Below are 15097 nucleotides of genomic sequence, written 5' to 3' on the forward strand. Positions count from 1 at the left end.
GGCTGAAGCGGCCTCTTCGTCGATCCGACACAAAATCCGTCACTTTTGCAAGCCCCACAGGCGGGTACCGGATCCCAGGACCGGGCGGAGTAAGCAGCGACAAGCAGCGACAAAATCCGACATACGCTGCCAGAGATACGTCGAAGCCTCGTCCCGGCCTACTCACACCTCCAGAGCCGGGACCTCCCCTGGTTGTTAACCTAGCAGGAAGTGCATCCTGATCGGAGAACTTGGACCGGAAGTGCTCGTGTGGCGGTGGACTCAACAGATCGACTGCAATTCGGAGAGTCGGAGACAGCGATCCACGCGGATCAAGGAAGTGGTGCTTGACGGAGGGGTCGCCGGAGTCCAGAAAGTCTCGAAGGTCATCACCAGCTGCGCCGAAAGCCTGGGCATCGACAACGGAGTGGGCGACCGCCATCTTTTGATCGTAACAGTCGCTACGCACTTGGCGACAACCGACGCACCTCCCACCCTGGAGAAAGTCGCTGGACCTGATCCTTACTGAACCGGACTGACCGGGGGGTCCACACCGATCCTCACATCCTGGAGCGTAGAGGCACGAGGAGCACGACACTTGGCGGCATGGCGGGGAAAGGCCCTAAGGGAGGCGTCACACAGACTCGAATAGACCGATTTACCTCCGACAAACCCACCGGGTCACCGGCAGGAAGGGAGCAGGGTGGCAAAACGGCCGACTCCCCAGGGGGGAAAAAGGCCACACTGGACGACGTCATGCTCGCACTGGCCCAGCTGCAAACGACCGTTGGCGGAATCTCCACGGACGTCACCCTACTTAGAGCGGACCTCCACAAAATGTCGGAGAAGGTAAAGAACATGGAGGTGGTCACGAAATCTCTGGTGGAGGACGTCGCAGAACTCCAACGTGAGATGGGAAAGATGGCGCAGGACAATAGAATGCTCCGGGAGAAGCTGGATGAGCAGGAGGGGCGTTCTAGGCGCAACAACATCCGCATTATAGGGGTACCGGAATCAGAAGGCGTGAAAGCGATGGATCTCTTCGTAGAGAACCTGATAACGACCGAACTGAAGCCGAAGGGACTGTCCAACTTCTTTTCGGTGGAGAGGGCCCATCGAGTCCCGGGTGGCCAGCCGAAACCGGGGGCTACCCCGCGACCCATAGTGGCACGCTTGTTTAACTTCCGTGACCGGGACGCAATCCTGCAGGCAGCCAGATCCTCCCCTCCCCTCAAAATCCAGAATGCCACCGTTGCCATCTTCCCTGACTACACAGCGGAAGTCGCCCGTCGGCGACGAACATTCTTCGAAGTGAAAAAAGAGCTAAGGTCCAGAGAACTGCCGTACTCAATGCTATTCCCCGCAAGATTACGGGTGGTAGCGGAGAACAAGACCTGGTTCTTCGACAACCCGGAGAACGTACGGGAGTGGCTCGAGGGATGGAGACCGGGTCAGAACCACAGACGGACACATCGCTCCATGAAAGATCGGACTGCAGGCCAACGCCGGGACTCCCAGGCCTCGGGAGGGGGACCGGACAACAGTGACTCTTTGGGAGCTGAAGGCGGCAGAGAAGAACTCGAGGAACAATGACCACTTGGAAAACATTCATATTCGCTTTGGTAATGAGACTTTTACGCTGTGAAGCGCTTCCCGCCATTGGACACTGGGTGAAGGGCCTCCGGGGGTGTGAATGAGAGACTGCCGGCTGCGGAGAGTCCCTCACCCCAACGCGCAAGTACACTGTTTGGGGGATGGGGTATGCACTCTGCTAAGTTGGGGGGGCGGGCAGTTTTGAGTCCGTGTAGTAGGGGGGCAGGGAGGGGGGGGAGTTGGGTAAGTTTGCACTATGGGACTTTTCGGTCCTACTGGTTTCTGTTATAAGCACACTTTTGTATCTGGGCATGTCCTATGTAACTGAGAACTTCTGGTCCACTCGGGGCACGGGGAGGTCTGATTGGGAGTATCAACCATGCCTGCCCTACGCCTGCCACTGTGTGCAGCATCGCCTGGGGTGAGGGGGCTTCATGGCGACTCACTGGCTTTTCTATGGCCGCAACGGATAGTCAAACCACGACGACCCCACTGGTTGTCATGTCCTGGAACGTGAGGGGCCTAGGGGATAAGATTAAGCGAGGGCTGGTGCTGCAGGGGATAAGGAGACGGGGGCCGGCTCTCATTCTCCTACAGGAGACACACTTGGCGGGAGCGGCCACGAAGGCCCTAGATAGGAGAGGCTATCACATGATAGTGCATGCTGAGTTCACCTCGGGGTCCCGTGGCACGGGCATCCTCCAGAAAAAATCGTCCAAATTTATTGTCAAATCTACTGCAACGGATGACCATGGCAGATTTGCGGCAGTACATGGCCAGTGGGAGGGGAGGCTTTTAAACATAGTTTCTGTTTACATACCACCAGCCCTACACTCTGAGGCCTTGCCGGATCTGGGCAAATTCCTGCTGACCCTCCCTGATGGAGAACTGCTCATAGGTGGGGACTTCAACATGACACTCACGACCACCATAGACCGTTTTCCCCCACGTACACACGTAGAAGGACCCAACAGGCTCCAGACATTTCTGAATGCACAGGGGTTGGTGGACATATGGCGCGCTCTACACCCTACTCAGCAGCACTACACGTACTACTCGGCCACACACAACAGTCTTTCTAGAATAGATTACTTTTTTGCTTTGATCAATGGTCATCTTACTGTAGCAGAGACGGATATACAGCCACGGGGGGTCTCAGATCACTCGCCACTCACTTTGACACTCACCACTACGGCCATGAAACGACACAGGTTATTCCCGATCTTCCCTGGCTATCTTAAAGTGCCTCAGATCAACAAGGACCTGAAGAGGGCAACACGGCTCTACTTCGAGGAAAACCGGTCCTCGGTGGACTCCCCCTCTATATTATGGGAGGCGTACAAGACAGTATTCAGGGGTCAGGCCATAGCCGTGATCGCGAATCACAAGAAGGCGCACAGACAAGAGGCCCTAGATATAGAGTTGGGCCTCGAGAGGGCCAACACAGCCCATATGGCTAATCCCTCGGAAGACACGCTCCATGAGCTCCAAGTCCACCAGCGCCGCCTTACAGATCACATGCGCAAGATCACGGCGTCGGACATTGCGGCTACACAGCATAGGGTGTATGACATTGGGGACAAGGCCAGTAAGTTGCTGGCATGGTTAGACAGGAGACAGGGGGGGGGGAAGAATATCCTACAACTTACGGACCCACATGGCAACAACCACACTCGCCCCGACGAGATAGTGGAAGTCCTCGCCGATTATTTTGCCGAAGTATATAACCCAGAGACAGTGGTGAGTGAGGGTGAGGTCCGGACTGCTCTTGCACACGTTCCCTTATCAGAACTGACAACTGAGGTATCCAAGGACATAGACGCACCTCTTACGGTGGAGGAGATTCAGCTGGCTATCGGCGCCCTCCATCCGGGTAAGGCGATGGGCCCCAACGGGATCCCCATTGAATGGCTGAAAATTATGACCGAATCCCTAAGCACACCCCTACTCAATATGTACGAGGAATCTAGATTGAAGGGTACGCTGCCGCCAGATCAACGGATGGCAACTATTGTGGCGATACCGAAACCTGGTAAGCCCCCCAACGAATGCTCGTCTTATAGACCAATCTCCCTTTTGAACCCGGAGGCCAAAATTATTGCTAAGGTGTTGGCGAGCAGGATCCTGCCGTGTCTGTCCCACCTGATCCACCCGGACCAGTCCGGCTTCATGCCACATCGTAGCACTGCTTTAAATCTCCGCAGGGTGCATGGAGTGCTGGCGCGAGTTCCACTACTGCAGGAACCGGCTGCCATCCTTTCCTTGGACGCCAAGATGGCGTTCGATATGGTGGAATGGAGCTATCTTTTTGCAGTGCTTGAGCGTATGGGTTTTGGCCCGGTGTTCCTTTCATGGATACGCATGCTGTACAGAGACCCCGTAGCCAAGGTGACGGCCAACGGCCACATTTCGAGGACCATCTCCCTAGGCCGAGGTACACGACAGGGATGCCCGCTCTCGCCCCGTCTCTTCGCTTTAGTTTTAGAACCACTAGCGGTTACGATACGTACCACCCAACTCCTGAAAGGAATACAATGGACCCCGTTATGGGAGGACAGAGTATCCCTCTACGCAGACGACATGCTAATTTATCTCACAGACCTAGAAGAGAGTCTCCCTAACCTCCTGGCTCTCTGTACGGCTCATGGGCGAATCTCGGGTTACACCATCAACTGGGCCAAATCCATCATTTTTGAACTGCGGGGGCCGCTTCCGCCCCTCCCAGACTCCTGTCCATTAGAAAGGGCGCATTCGTCCTTCAAATATCTGGGGATTCATATCACCCGAGACGAGGCGGACTTCGCACGACTGAACTTACAGCCCCCCTTGGTACGTCTTCGTGGGGATGTACGCCATTGGAAGGACCTCCCCCTAACGCTACTAGGACGGGCAGCGCTATTTAAATTGATGGCTCTGCCACGTTTCTTATATGTACTGGAAAACGCTCCGCATTTGGTGCCGGATAGCTTCCTCCAGAAAATAACGGCACAGATCTCAGGCCTGTTGTGGGGCAGTCAGCCAGCCCGAATTTCCCACGCCAAATTAAACAGGGGGTGGTACGATGGGGGAATTGCACTCCCAAACATACAGCTGTACTACTGGGCGGCTCAGCTCAAAATCCTTAACCAGTGGATACATGCCCCGCAGGATGACCCAGCGTTCAAGGCAGACAGGGCACAACTGGGTACGAACAGTTTACTGGCCCCTCTGTACCACCGTGGAGTGGCGGCAAAACTCACCGGGCCTACGAAACACACAGTTCGCATATGGTACAAGGCACAGGCAAGGTTGAAGTGGGATGGCATCATCACGAAACTTACACCTCTATGGGACGCGAAGGCGCTGGGCCATTTGCGGCGCTCCAAGGGCTTCACACAGTGGGACAACATCGGCATATCCACGGTGGGGGACATGTGGACGAGGGAAGGAGTGATCTCCTTTGCTACTCTGCAAGAACAATACGAGTTAGGTAACACAGAGCTCTACAGATACATTCAGGTCCGACACGCGCTACAAGCAGCGATCCCGCCCGACACCTCCCCACCCGAATCCTCCCCTCTGGAGGACCGTCTACTTACTGACTACCTGCAGGAAGGGGCGACATCGCTAACATACCGTAAATTGGTTAACAATATGCCTGATCCACTGGGGAAACTGAAGGACAAATGGATGTTGGAGGTGGGTGATCTAGATGAAACTGAGTGGAACGCAGCCATGGCGTCCCCACGTGAAGCAGGCATATCCTCCAAATTTCGCCTAGTGCAGCTAAAAATCCTACACAGAATCTACTACACCCGCTCGATGCTTCATAAACTGCACAGGGCTGATCATCCGTACTGCCTTAGAGGCTGCGGAACAGAAGGAACCTTCATACACACGGTGTGGGAATGTCCACTGATTGTCAGTTACTGGCAACGGGTAGTACGCACAATGGCTCAGGCACTCCACACCACCCTTACTCTAGACTCACGGCTCTGCCTGCTAAACATCTGGGAGCCGACTGACCTCACCTTTTACGCAAAGACCTGGGTTACAGTAGGGATGGTAACAGCGAAACGGGACATAGCTCAGAAGTGGGGGTCGGCAGATCTCCCCACACTGGCCCAATGGATCCGCAACATGGACATGCTTATGTTGACTGAAAGGGCGGTGTACAAACTGAGAGGTAATCCACGTAAATGGAATGGGGTGTGGAAACCCTGGAACTCCTATAGAGGGGATATCTGTGAACCACTGGAAGAGGACGACCTCGAAGGATCTGAGAGTGACGAAGAACCTTGATTGGGTGTGTGCATGCATGTAGGGTGTGTGATACGGATTTGGGCGGGACCTAATTTCGGAAGGTGGTAGGGGGGGGTGTAGGAGATGGGGGGCTTAGATACAACTGATTGCTCTTTTTACAGATGGACTGTGCTACGAGTTCCGAAAGATATTACTTCAAGTACGTGCCAGACTAAGTGTGCTATTTTTACTGTTTCATGTTTGTTGCAAGAAAAAAGGCAAAACTCGGAAGAATAGTAATCAACAAAACACAAAATTGCAAACTGTATTTCTACGACACATGTATATTCCTATTCATCACGTCGCCGATGAGGCCAGTAGCGCATTGGAGCTAATGTGGGTGGTCTACGTTTTATAATTTTCTGTATATTATATGACCTCATTCACCCAGTAATCATATATGACTACGTGACTGATGATGATGTAAATGCTATCTTTGTTTTGCACCAAAAAAAAAAATTTAAAAAAAAAAAGAAAAAGGACAAGCATGGTTACTTAATACAGATACTTAGTTAAAATCAGTACTTGCACGAGTCCATCAACCAAACAGATCCGTGATCAGCTGCGGGGTGGCCTAAGGGAACAGGGCCACACTGCCCACGGAGTCCGAACAATGCGTCACTTCATCCTCTGAGGAGGTTTTGGTGTCTACCACTCGAGGGGCATTTGTGAAAGTGGCCGTAGCAATGATCGCCTGTGTTTTGTTCTGCCTTATCTGCTGGGAGGTAACATGTGTTTGTGTAGTGGTCCAACGTGATCTTCCACCACTGCGTCCCTTCGAGGCTCCAGTGCAGGATCAGCCCCCTTCATCATTTTGTGCGGTGAGTTCCGCAGCGTCCGTCAGTTCCATTACTTCCAACCATGCCTCCACGTCTCCAGGACTTTCAAAGAAATAAGCTTTCTGGTTGTGCATTACTTTTAGCCTGGCCGTGAAGAGTAGTGCATATTTCAAATTCAAGTCTCTGAGCCGCCATTTCACTGCCATAAAGGAAGACCGTTGTCTCTGTACTAATACCGTGTAGTCCGGGTATAAGGAAATTCTTGCATTTTCAAAGTTAATCGGCACTGCTTCCCTGGCCTTATGTAGCAGAGAGTCCCGGTCTCGAAAGGTCAGTAGTTTTACTATGAGGGGCCGTGGTGGGGCGCCCGTTCTCGGTCCCCCTGTGGGTATTCTATGGGCACGCTCAGTGCAATATTGTGTGGAAAGTCCCTTCGTCAGACCCTTCACTTTTCTCTGGCAGACCAATCACATCGGATGTTGTTCCGCCTCGCTTTCCCTTCTGCATTCTCCACTCGTTCCAGTAGAGTGGCCACCTGTGTCTCTAGTTGCTTCACATCAGTTTCAGTCTGTTTCTGCCTGGGCAGAACCTCAGCTAGCGACGCTGCGTTGTCTTTAACTTTGTCTGCCGTTTTTACGTGGTCCGCCCATAGCAAATTCAGGCCATTGGTCAGAGTCCCTATCTGGATCTCTATTGCTTTTCTAGAGTCCCTTATTTCATGCAATATGAGGTCCAATGTATCCTCCGGAACCGTTAACGTAGTAGGAGGGATGCAGCTAGATGCTGGCGTATTGTCCACGCTGTTCGCCAGGTCTTGAACCGGATCCTGACCACCCTGTTCCTGTTGTTTGGCTCTGTTCGGTCCCATCACTGCAGTTTTTTTGTGGCGGCCGGGCACAACCACCGCAGACCCCAAAGCGGATATTCCGTACTGCCCTCCGGTGCGGTTGTTCAATCAGTTTGTCTTCCAGCACAAACAGGCAGGTATACTCCACAGGTTTCCTATGGCTCAAGAATGCGATTAGGCACCCTGCGGGGTGGCGGACCAAACTCCAATAGACAAGGATCCGCACTTGGTGAGTTGCGTGAGACATAGCAAGTCGCCTGCCTTGGTCCACAGCCCGCTCAGTGCTGAGCCTGGTCTCGAGGGGCCTATCCGCCTATAGTGAGTTCCCGGAGTACTGGGCCGCAGTCAGTCACCTATTTGCACTCAGCCCAGTAGTTCACATATAGCCTGTCACAGCCAGTCAATCTGACCGTGACCCTCTACCTCACTTGTCCGCGGTACGGGAACATCCCACAGCGCGCTTCATGTGTGCTCTAATCACCACGGCGGTATGCAGAACGATCAGCCACATTACCATTACACGTCGCACAGCCTCGCCGTCTCTGATGTGTCTTCCCAGGAGAGCCTGCAGCCTGGTACGCAAGCACCACCCTCGGTGTTAATATTGTATATGGCTGTTCCCAGTATGGAGCATGGGTTCTTGTCCCCTCGTTGTAGTCGCTATGGTCTCTCGGGGGAGAGGGGGGCACCACACGTGTCTCTGGGGTCAGTCTGGGGTCTCTGATGTGCTCTACGCCTCCATCATTAGCCGCCGCTCTCCCTGCTGCAACGTGGGCCCCCTCCGCAATCACGGTCCATGAGGAGCCCATGACGGCAGCGCAGCCCACAGCACCTGGGGCCCAGTCGTCGCAAACCAGTGGAGACTCTCAGTCCCCCTCTCTCCGCCTCGCCACTCGCCGCAGGGGAGAGGACATGCTGCAGGTCCCGCTGACACTCCGGTTATCTGTTCCCCACTTCTCCCGCTGGGACTGCCAGACAAAAGGGTTGGGGGAGCTCTGGGACAAGGGCTGTCTCAACGTCCCGCACTCACCGACGCGCCGTATCCGCCGAACCTGCCCCCTCTACCGCTGCTCTCTGCTCATGGGTCCGCCAGGCGCTCCGCCCCAGAATTAGCACAGTCTGTGGACCCTCCGCCACCTCGCCGCAGTCTGCATCGTCCTCAGCACATCGACGGGTTGTAACGGCGCTCCGCCTCTCCCTTCACTACAGGCCCAAGATGGCGCCCCTCGAGCTCCACAGCAGCGGTTCTACATCGCACAGCGACCAATGTCGGCGATTAGCACGGTCTCTGTTGTTATCGCCCGGCTTCCCCTCTGTTCCGACAGCAGTATCTCGCTGTTTGTCCTCAACTTCTCATGTTTGGCGGGTTTATTACAGGATTGGCGGCCCTGGTCCGGAGCTCGTCTACAAGACGACCGCCATGCTCAGTGCTTAGCCACGCCCCCCCATGGTAGTCTACGTTAAATGACCTTAAAATAATTTAAAATTATCTATTGCATGATAATGAAAATGTCCAAATATATCCAATATATATATATACTTTAATGTTTTAAATATTTTTGTCTTGTAAATCTTGGCTTGTTAATAGCGTAATCACAATTTCATTTCATTGATTGCAAGGATTTAGACTTTTGAAGTAAATTGTTTTGTAGTTGTACCTCTTTTTTTGATTGGTAAAATTATACCCACAAGCCATTTACACCACCAAAATGTTGGTTGTAATTGTGCTGGTGAAAATGTGCATAACCATGTGTTAAGCGAGTTGCACACCTGGCTTTTACCTCTGTATTTAGTGCAGGGCCTAATTGCCCTCCAAAAGTTCCATAGACTACAGACAAAATCTGCATGCTTCACTTGATGTGGATTTTCCACTCTCGAAAAGAGAAAAAATACACTCCTTCTGTTTGAAACATGATTTGACTTGTGCTGAGCTTTCCACATCTCACCTGTAAGCCTGAGTCTAGACTGTATACTAAAGAATCCAAAGCTTTGTGCCTCAGAAAGGGGCCCGGGATTCTTACAAATTGTAAAATGAAATAAAATATGTCAATTTTTGCTGAACTCACTCTTTCAAAAAAGGGTTATGTGCTGATGTAGTTTTAGCCTCCCTCCTTACTTTCTCATGTATCTACCAAGTTAAGTGCCCCACAGAATTACTTTCTGTTTTGGTCTTCATTTGCCATGTCACCCGGACCACTGTCTAACGTCTCAGAAGTTAACTGCTACGCAGTTTTACTCCACAGAATATGATTACAACCAAGAGGACCATGCTCTTAAGCTAGTGACATACCTATTGTATAGCCCACGTGTTTCTCTTCCCTTAGAAATAAGACAATCACCTGCAAACTGTTCTTTTTTCACAGAATCATCGAAGGAAGGGACTTTGGATTATTTTCTAAACAATAAGCAGATTAAAAGGCGAGATGGAGCAGAAATTATCTGGTATCATGCGGCAAACAGCAAGTCACAGTTGAAAGATGCATTAACAGGTACATTTAACAAATGCGTATTAAACAACACTTGGTATTATTTGATAACTTACTACTATATCTATAAAATAGACTATGTGTGAAATTTGTAAGTGTTGGATTAACTAGATTTTGAATGCGGAACAGTTTTATGTTAGGGGATTTCAAAGTTTTACAACAAAAAATGTACAACATAGAATGTAGGATGTGTGCAGTGATCCACAAATGATTTTAAAGCAATGGCGTTTTCGTCCCAATTTTATAAATGCACAAATATTACTTTTCAAAGAAGCATACATTGTCTACTGCCTGCCTAGCATTTGTTTACTGCTAGCATTCTAAGGATGTGCTGGAGCTGTCCTCCGCACCAGTGTGTAGGCGCTGAGGATGGCTCCAGCACGTCCTGGCAACACCATAGGGATTTCCTTTCCTTGAATTCAGCCTCTGTAGCTGAGGAAGAGCTTCTCCAACAACCAAGGCTGGTTACCTGAGGACCCGTCCTGCCTGGACTTGCTGTGCTTTTGCCGGGGAGGAGACTCGGCTGTGAGGGTGCGGGACTGCGAGTCCCAGAGGTCCGTGCGCGGAGTCCACCAGGCGCACCTGTGACTCTTCCCGCCCCCAGCCTGCCCTGTGCTTGATTACGGCTCGCGGCCCCTGCTCCGCGGGAGCCGCTCAAAGCCGTTTTTGGAGCTATTCAATCTTCTGTGCCGTGTGGAGGTTACCTGAGGACCCGTCCTGCCTGGACTTGCTGTGCTTTTGCCGGGGAGGAGACTCGGCTGTGAGGGTGCGGGACTGCGAGTCCCAGAGGTCCGTGCGCGGAGTCCACCAGGCGCACCTGTGACTATTCCCGCCTCCAGCCTGCCCTGTGCTTGATTACGGCTCGCGGCCCCTGCTCCGCGGGAGCCGCTCAAAGCCGTTTTTGGAGCTATTCAATCTTCTGTGCCGTGTGGAGGTTACCTGAGGACCCGTCCTGCCTGGACTTGCTGTGCTTTTGCCGGGGAGGAGACTCGGCTGTGAGGGTGCGGGACTGCGAGTCCCAGAGGTCGGTGCGCGGAGTCCACCAGGCGCACCTGTGACTCTTCCCGCCCCCAGCCTGCCCTGTGCTTAATTACGGCTCGCGGCACCCGCTCCGTGGGTGCCTCTCTAAGCCGTTTTTGGAGCTATTCAATCCTCTGTGCCGTGTGGAGGTTACCTGAGGACCCGTCCTGCCTGGACTTGCTGTGCTTTTGCCGGGGAGGAGACTCTGCTGTGAGGTTCCGGGACTGCGAGTCCCAGAGGTCCGTGCGCGGAGTCCACCAGGCGCACCTGTGACTCTTCCCGCCTCCAGCCTGCCCTGTGCTTATAGACACGCCTTTCACCGCGTACGCAGGACGCGCGCGGGACGGCGTCGGGCGAAGCCCGGGCCAAGGGCGGGCCCGTTTGTGCCCGTTCGTGACCGGGCTTGACCGGACCGGGCCCCCCCTCTTGTATCTGCCTTCACCCATCCCAGTATTAGCGACAGGAGATGGCCGGTCGTGAAACGAGGAGTAAGACCTCTCTAGCTGGAGGTGCTACAGTTGGAGGTATGGAAAAGTTCGTAATTAGAGCCAACACTCTCATTGACACCGAAATAAATGTCCTTGAAAAACGCCTATCAAAGGAACTATCGGCTATAAAGAGATTATCCCTTGGAACATTAGCTAATGCTAAAACCCCCGAGAGGTCCACTGATACTATTATCAGCAATGTGGTTGGTCAAGCTCTAACACCTAAGGAGGACAATCTGGCTGCACATGATTTGGACATTCTGGTTAATGAAATTCTCCCAGAAATTGATTTAGTCCTTGACAACAATGTGTTCATCTCTTCCGAACCCGACGACACTTGTAATAACACTTTGTCTAATGGGGTTAAAGAAGGGGCCGTCACCAAACGCAAGAGGTCCTATAACAAGAAATCTGGTGGAAAGTCTAAATTAGCTAAGCTTAAACATGACACCATCAATTCCCCAATAAGTTTAACCCAACCCCTGCTTAGCAAAGAGGTATCAATTGAAAACCTGGGAGCTCTATTCAAATCGCTACTATTCCCTTTAGAGACCAAAATGGAACGAATAGAACTCCGACTAACAAACATTGAGAAAGTTACAGTTGCCATATTGGCTAAATTTACCAAGCCCAATATTTTGAGTAATCCACCAACTACTCTCACTATTTCCGGTCCCCCTTTAGCGAAAGAGGCCCCCAATCCGATTTGCCCTTCTTTAGGCCCCCAGGTTCCAATCCAGTCTAATAATAATAACATACCCCCTCTGCTACCATCAGGGTTTGTTCCAACCACCGCGAATGCAAACGGGGTAACGTTCGATGGCCAAATAGACTCTTCAACCCATGAACCTAGAGCCCCTAGACCGCGCCTGCCAGACCTGCCGCCCGAAGCTAATCGTTTTATGGTCGTTTTAGCAGGAGCCCCAACGTTGGAAGCCGGGGAAGTTGAAAACTTTAAATCTTTAAAAAGTAAAGTTGTAAGATGGCTGAATTGGAATAGACCCCTCCCGGCCCATCTTCATAACGAAATCATCATGGTTAGAAGGGTGCCCTGGTTGGGTAAAACTGTAAAGACCATAAATGGGGACTGCATAACGGTCAGTTTTAGAGACCCTAGAACGGTCTCACATATTTGTGCGGGTTTCAATAGATCCTTTGAATCCACTATTCAGACGCTTCCAGTGCCCTTTTTCTTTCCTCCTAATAACATGTACCATGATAGAGGTAGAGACGACTGGACCAGGGTTGAGCGGAGGGGTAGACATAGAAGATATGATGTAAGACCGGTTATGATGCCCCCGTATGCCCCCTTTTGTGATTTTAATCGGTTTAGCTGTCTAGATGGTCTAGATGGAGTCGATTGAATACCCCCGGCCCATGTCTCAAGTTCTTTTCTTCCTGGCACCAGAAATAGTATACCGGCTGGTAAGGTCGAAACCAATGTAAAAACCCCTGCAAATTATATACCAATGGACGTAGTCCCTGTAATGCCTCCCTCTCTTACCCCCTTTACACCCATGGACACATACCCCATGGTTACCCACCACCCTCCAGTCTCTATGGTCACCCCAGACGAAATATTACCATCTATAGTGCCCCTTAGTGCCCCTGAGATTGTAGAGCCTGTCCCTTGTCTCCCTGGCTTCAAACTTGCTAGCTGGAACATCGCTGGTTGGAGACAGAAAGTGTCGTCTCTGAGCTGGAGGGAATCCCTTTCCCAGTTTGATATCCTTTGCTTACAGGAGACCTGGGCAACGTCTGATATCCTTTTTGACGGCTTTGTGTCCTATTACAACCCTGCGCAAGAGTCTAACATGGGTAGGGCAAAAGGTGGGCTTGTAATTTTACTCTCTGGGAATTTTCCTGCTCGTGTGAAATCGCATTCTATCGTGGGCTACCACTCCCAAATTCTAAGGTTGGAGCATAAAATGGGCCGCAATACTTTGTTGATTAACCATTATAACAACTTGTTTGATGCCACGAGTACTTGTGTAGTGGATGAGCTTGAAACAGCTGTGATGAAAATTTGTAGAGATAACCATAAGATCTATGATATCATTTGGGGTGTGGATTTCAACATCCGCACTTGTCCCCACTCCTTTACTAATGTATGTGGGTTCGACGGGGACAATGGGGAGAACCGGGCACATTTTACCCACTCTCCTTACGGCGACTCTCTTAACACTTTTATGCTAAATATTGATTTGCTGATTCAACAACCTGGCACGGATAAAGAGGGTAATATTACACCAACTTTTGTTGGTAGGAATTCTGCTTCCGTTATTGATTACTTACTGTTATCAGTACATATTGACCCACTTTGTACACTCCCGATTATTGTAGACTTTGGTAATCGTGACCACAATGCCATCACAATGTCGACCTCTATCTGGGGGACCCTGTCTAGCGATAAGCGCATGATAGTTGATGAGATCACCCCTTGCAGACAAAATGGTATCCGTATCAAATGGTGTGGGGATAACTCGGAGAAACTTATGCGGGAAATTGTGGGGGCAGGGTCTGAAGTTATACTCAATTGTCTTGACTTTGATGCTACCCCCCGGCGCATTATTGCCAATTTTGAGAATTTGGGCGCTATAATTAAAAAGTCCCTTACCATCACCAAGGGTATATCCAAGAGGGCAGCCATGGGCTGGTTCGACAGTGCTTGTACGAAATCTTTACAAGAACTAAAGAGGGCTCTGTCGAGACAACCCAGAGATAGGGAGGCTATCACACTCCTCAGGTCGACTTATAAGCAGCAGCTGCTATGTAGAAAACAGGAGCTAAGGGAGCAAGCCTGGGATAGCCCGACACAGAACCACATTTCCTTCAGAAAGGAACTTAAAACATGGCTATTCGATAAATAATGCACCCCTTCCCACAAGCGCCTTGAGACCCTCTGGGTGAGTAGTGCGCTATACAAATTCCTGAACTTGAAAGCGGCGGAGCTGCGCAACAGTAAGCTTTTTTGGAGCACGGTCAATAGCCCCTTCCTTCAAAAGGAAGAATTTCCAGTTTTAACTGCCCATGTTAGCGAGGATAGCTGGGTACAATACTTCACAGGGATCTTTGATCCGGCCAGGGAGGTTCATGATAGTTTTAGTGCCGATTCCACTGAACTTAAGCTACCCCTGGGGATTACCCTCCAAGAAGTAGATATTGCCATCAGTAAGAGTAAAGGGGGGAGGGCACCGGGACCGGACGGGGTCCCGGTCGACCTGTATAAAACCGATCAGGCACTTTGGAGCCCACTCCTGACCCAGATGCATCTGTTAGCGATAGTTCACCATCCACCTGGAGTGAATCCATAATCCTGCTGATCTACAAGAAGGGGGATAGAGGAGAGGCCAAGAACTACCGCCCTATCTCCCTCCTGGATTCCTCACTCAAAATCATGAGCAGGGTTCTACTGATACGATTGGAGGAATGGGCAGAAGCCAATAATATCCTTGCGGATTCTCAATTTGGTTTCCGCAAGGGCCTTGGCACAATTGAGCAGTGCATTAACCTCGATCTCATCATAGGAAAATACACTAAAGCTAAACAGGGCTCATTATTTCTTTGTTTTGCCGACCTCTCAAGTGCTTTTGATCTGGTGGACCATACCCTCCTATGGTCCAC

At 51.3% G+C, this 15097-nt stretch overlaps 1 protein-coding gene across 1 annotated transcript in view; it reads left to right on the plus strand.

Moving 5' to 3' along the window:
- The window catches only part of FAM151B (family with sequence similarity 151 member B), a 504061-nt gene that overhangs the window by 89574 nt on the left and 399390 nt on the right, over window positions 1-15097 (plus strand). Inside the window, exon 2 of the mRNA XM_086960833.1 lies at window positions 9843-9968. Coding sequence (XP_086816959.1) covers window positions 9843-9968 — 126 coding nt within the window. The remainder of the gene's footprint in view (window positions 1-9842; window positions 9969-15097) is intronic.

This window comes from Lissotriton vulgaris, chromosome 3_1 (assembly GCF_964263255.1).
Source record: "Lissotriton vulgaris chromosome 3_1, aLisVul1.2, whole genome shotgun sequence".
NCBI classification, from domain to species: domain Eukaryota; kingdom Metazoa; phylum Chordata; class Amphibia; order Caudata; family Salamandridae; genus Lissotriton; species Lissotriton vulgaris.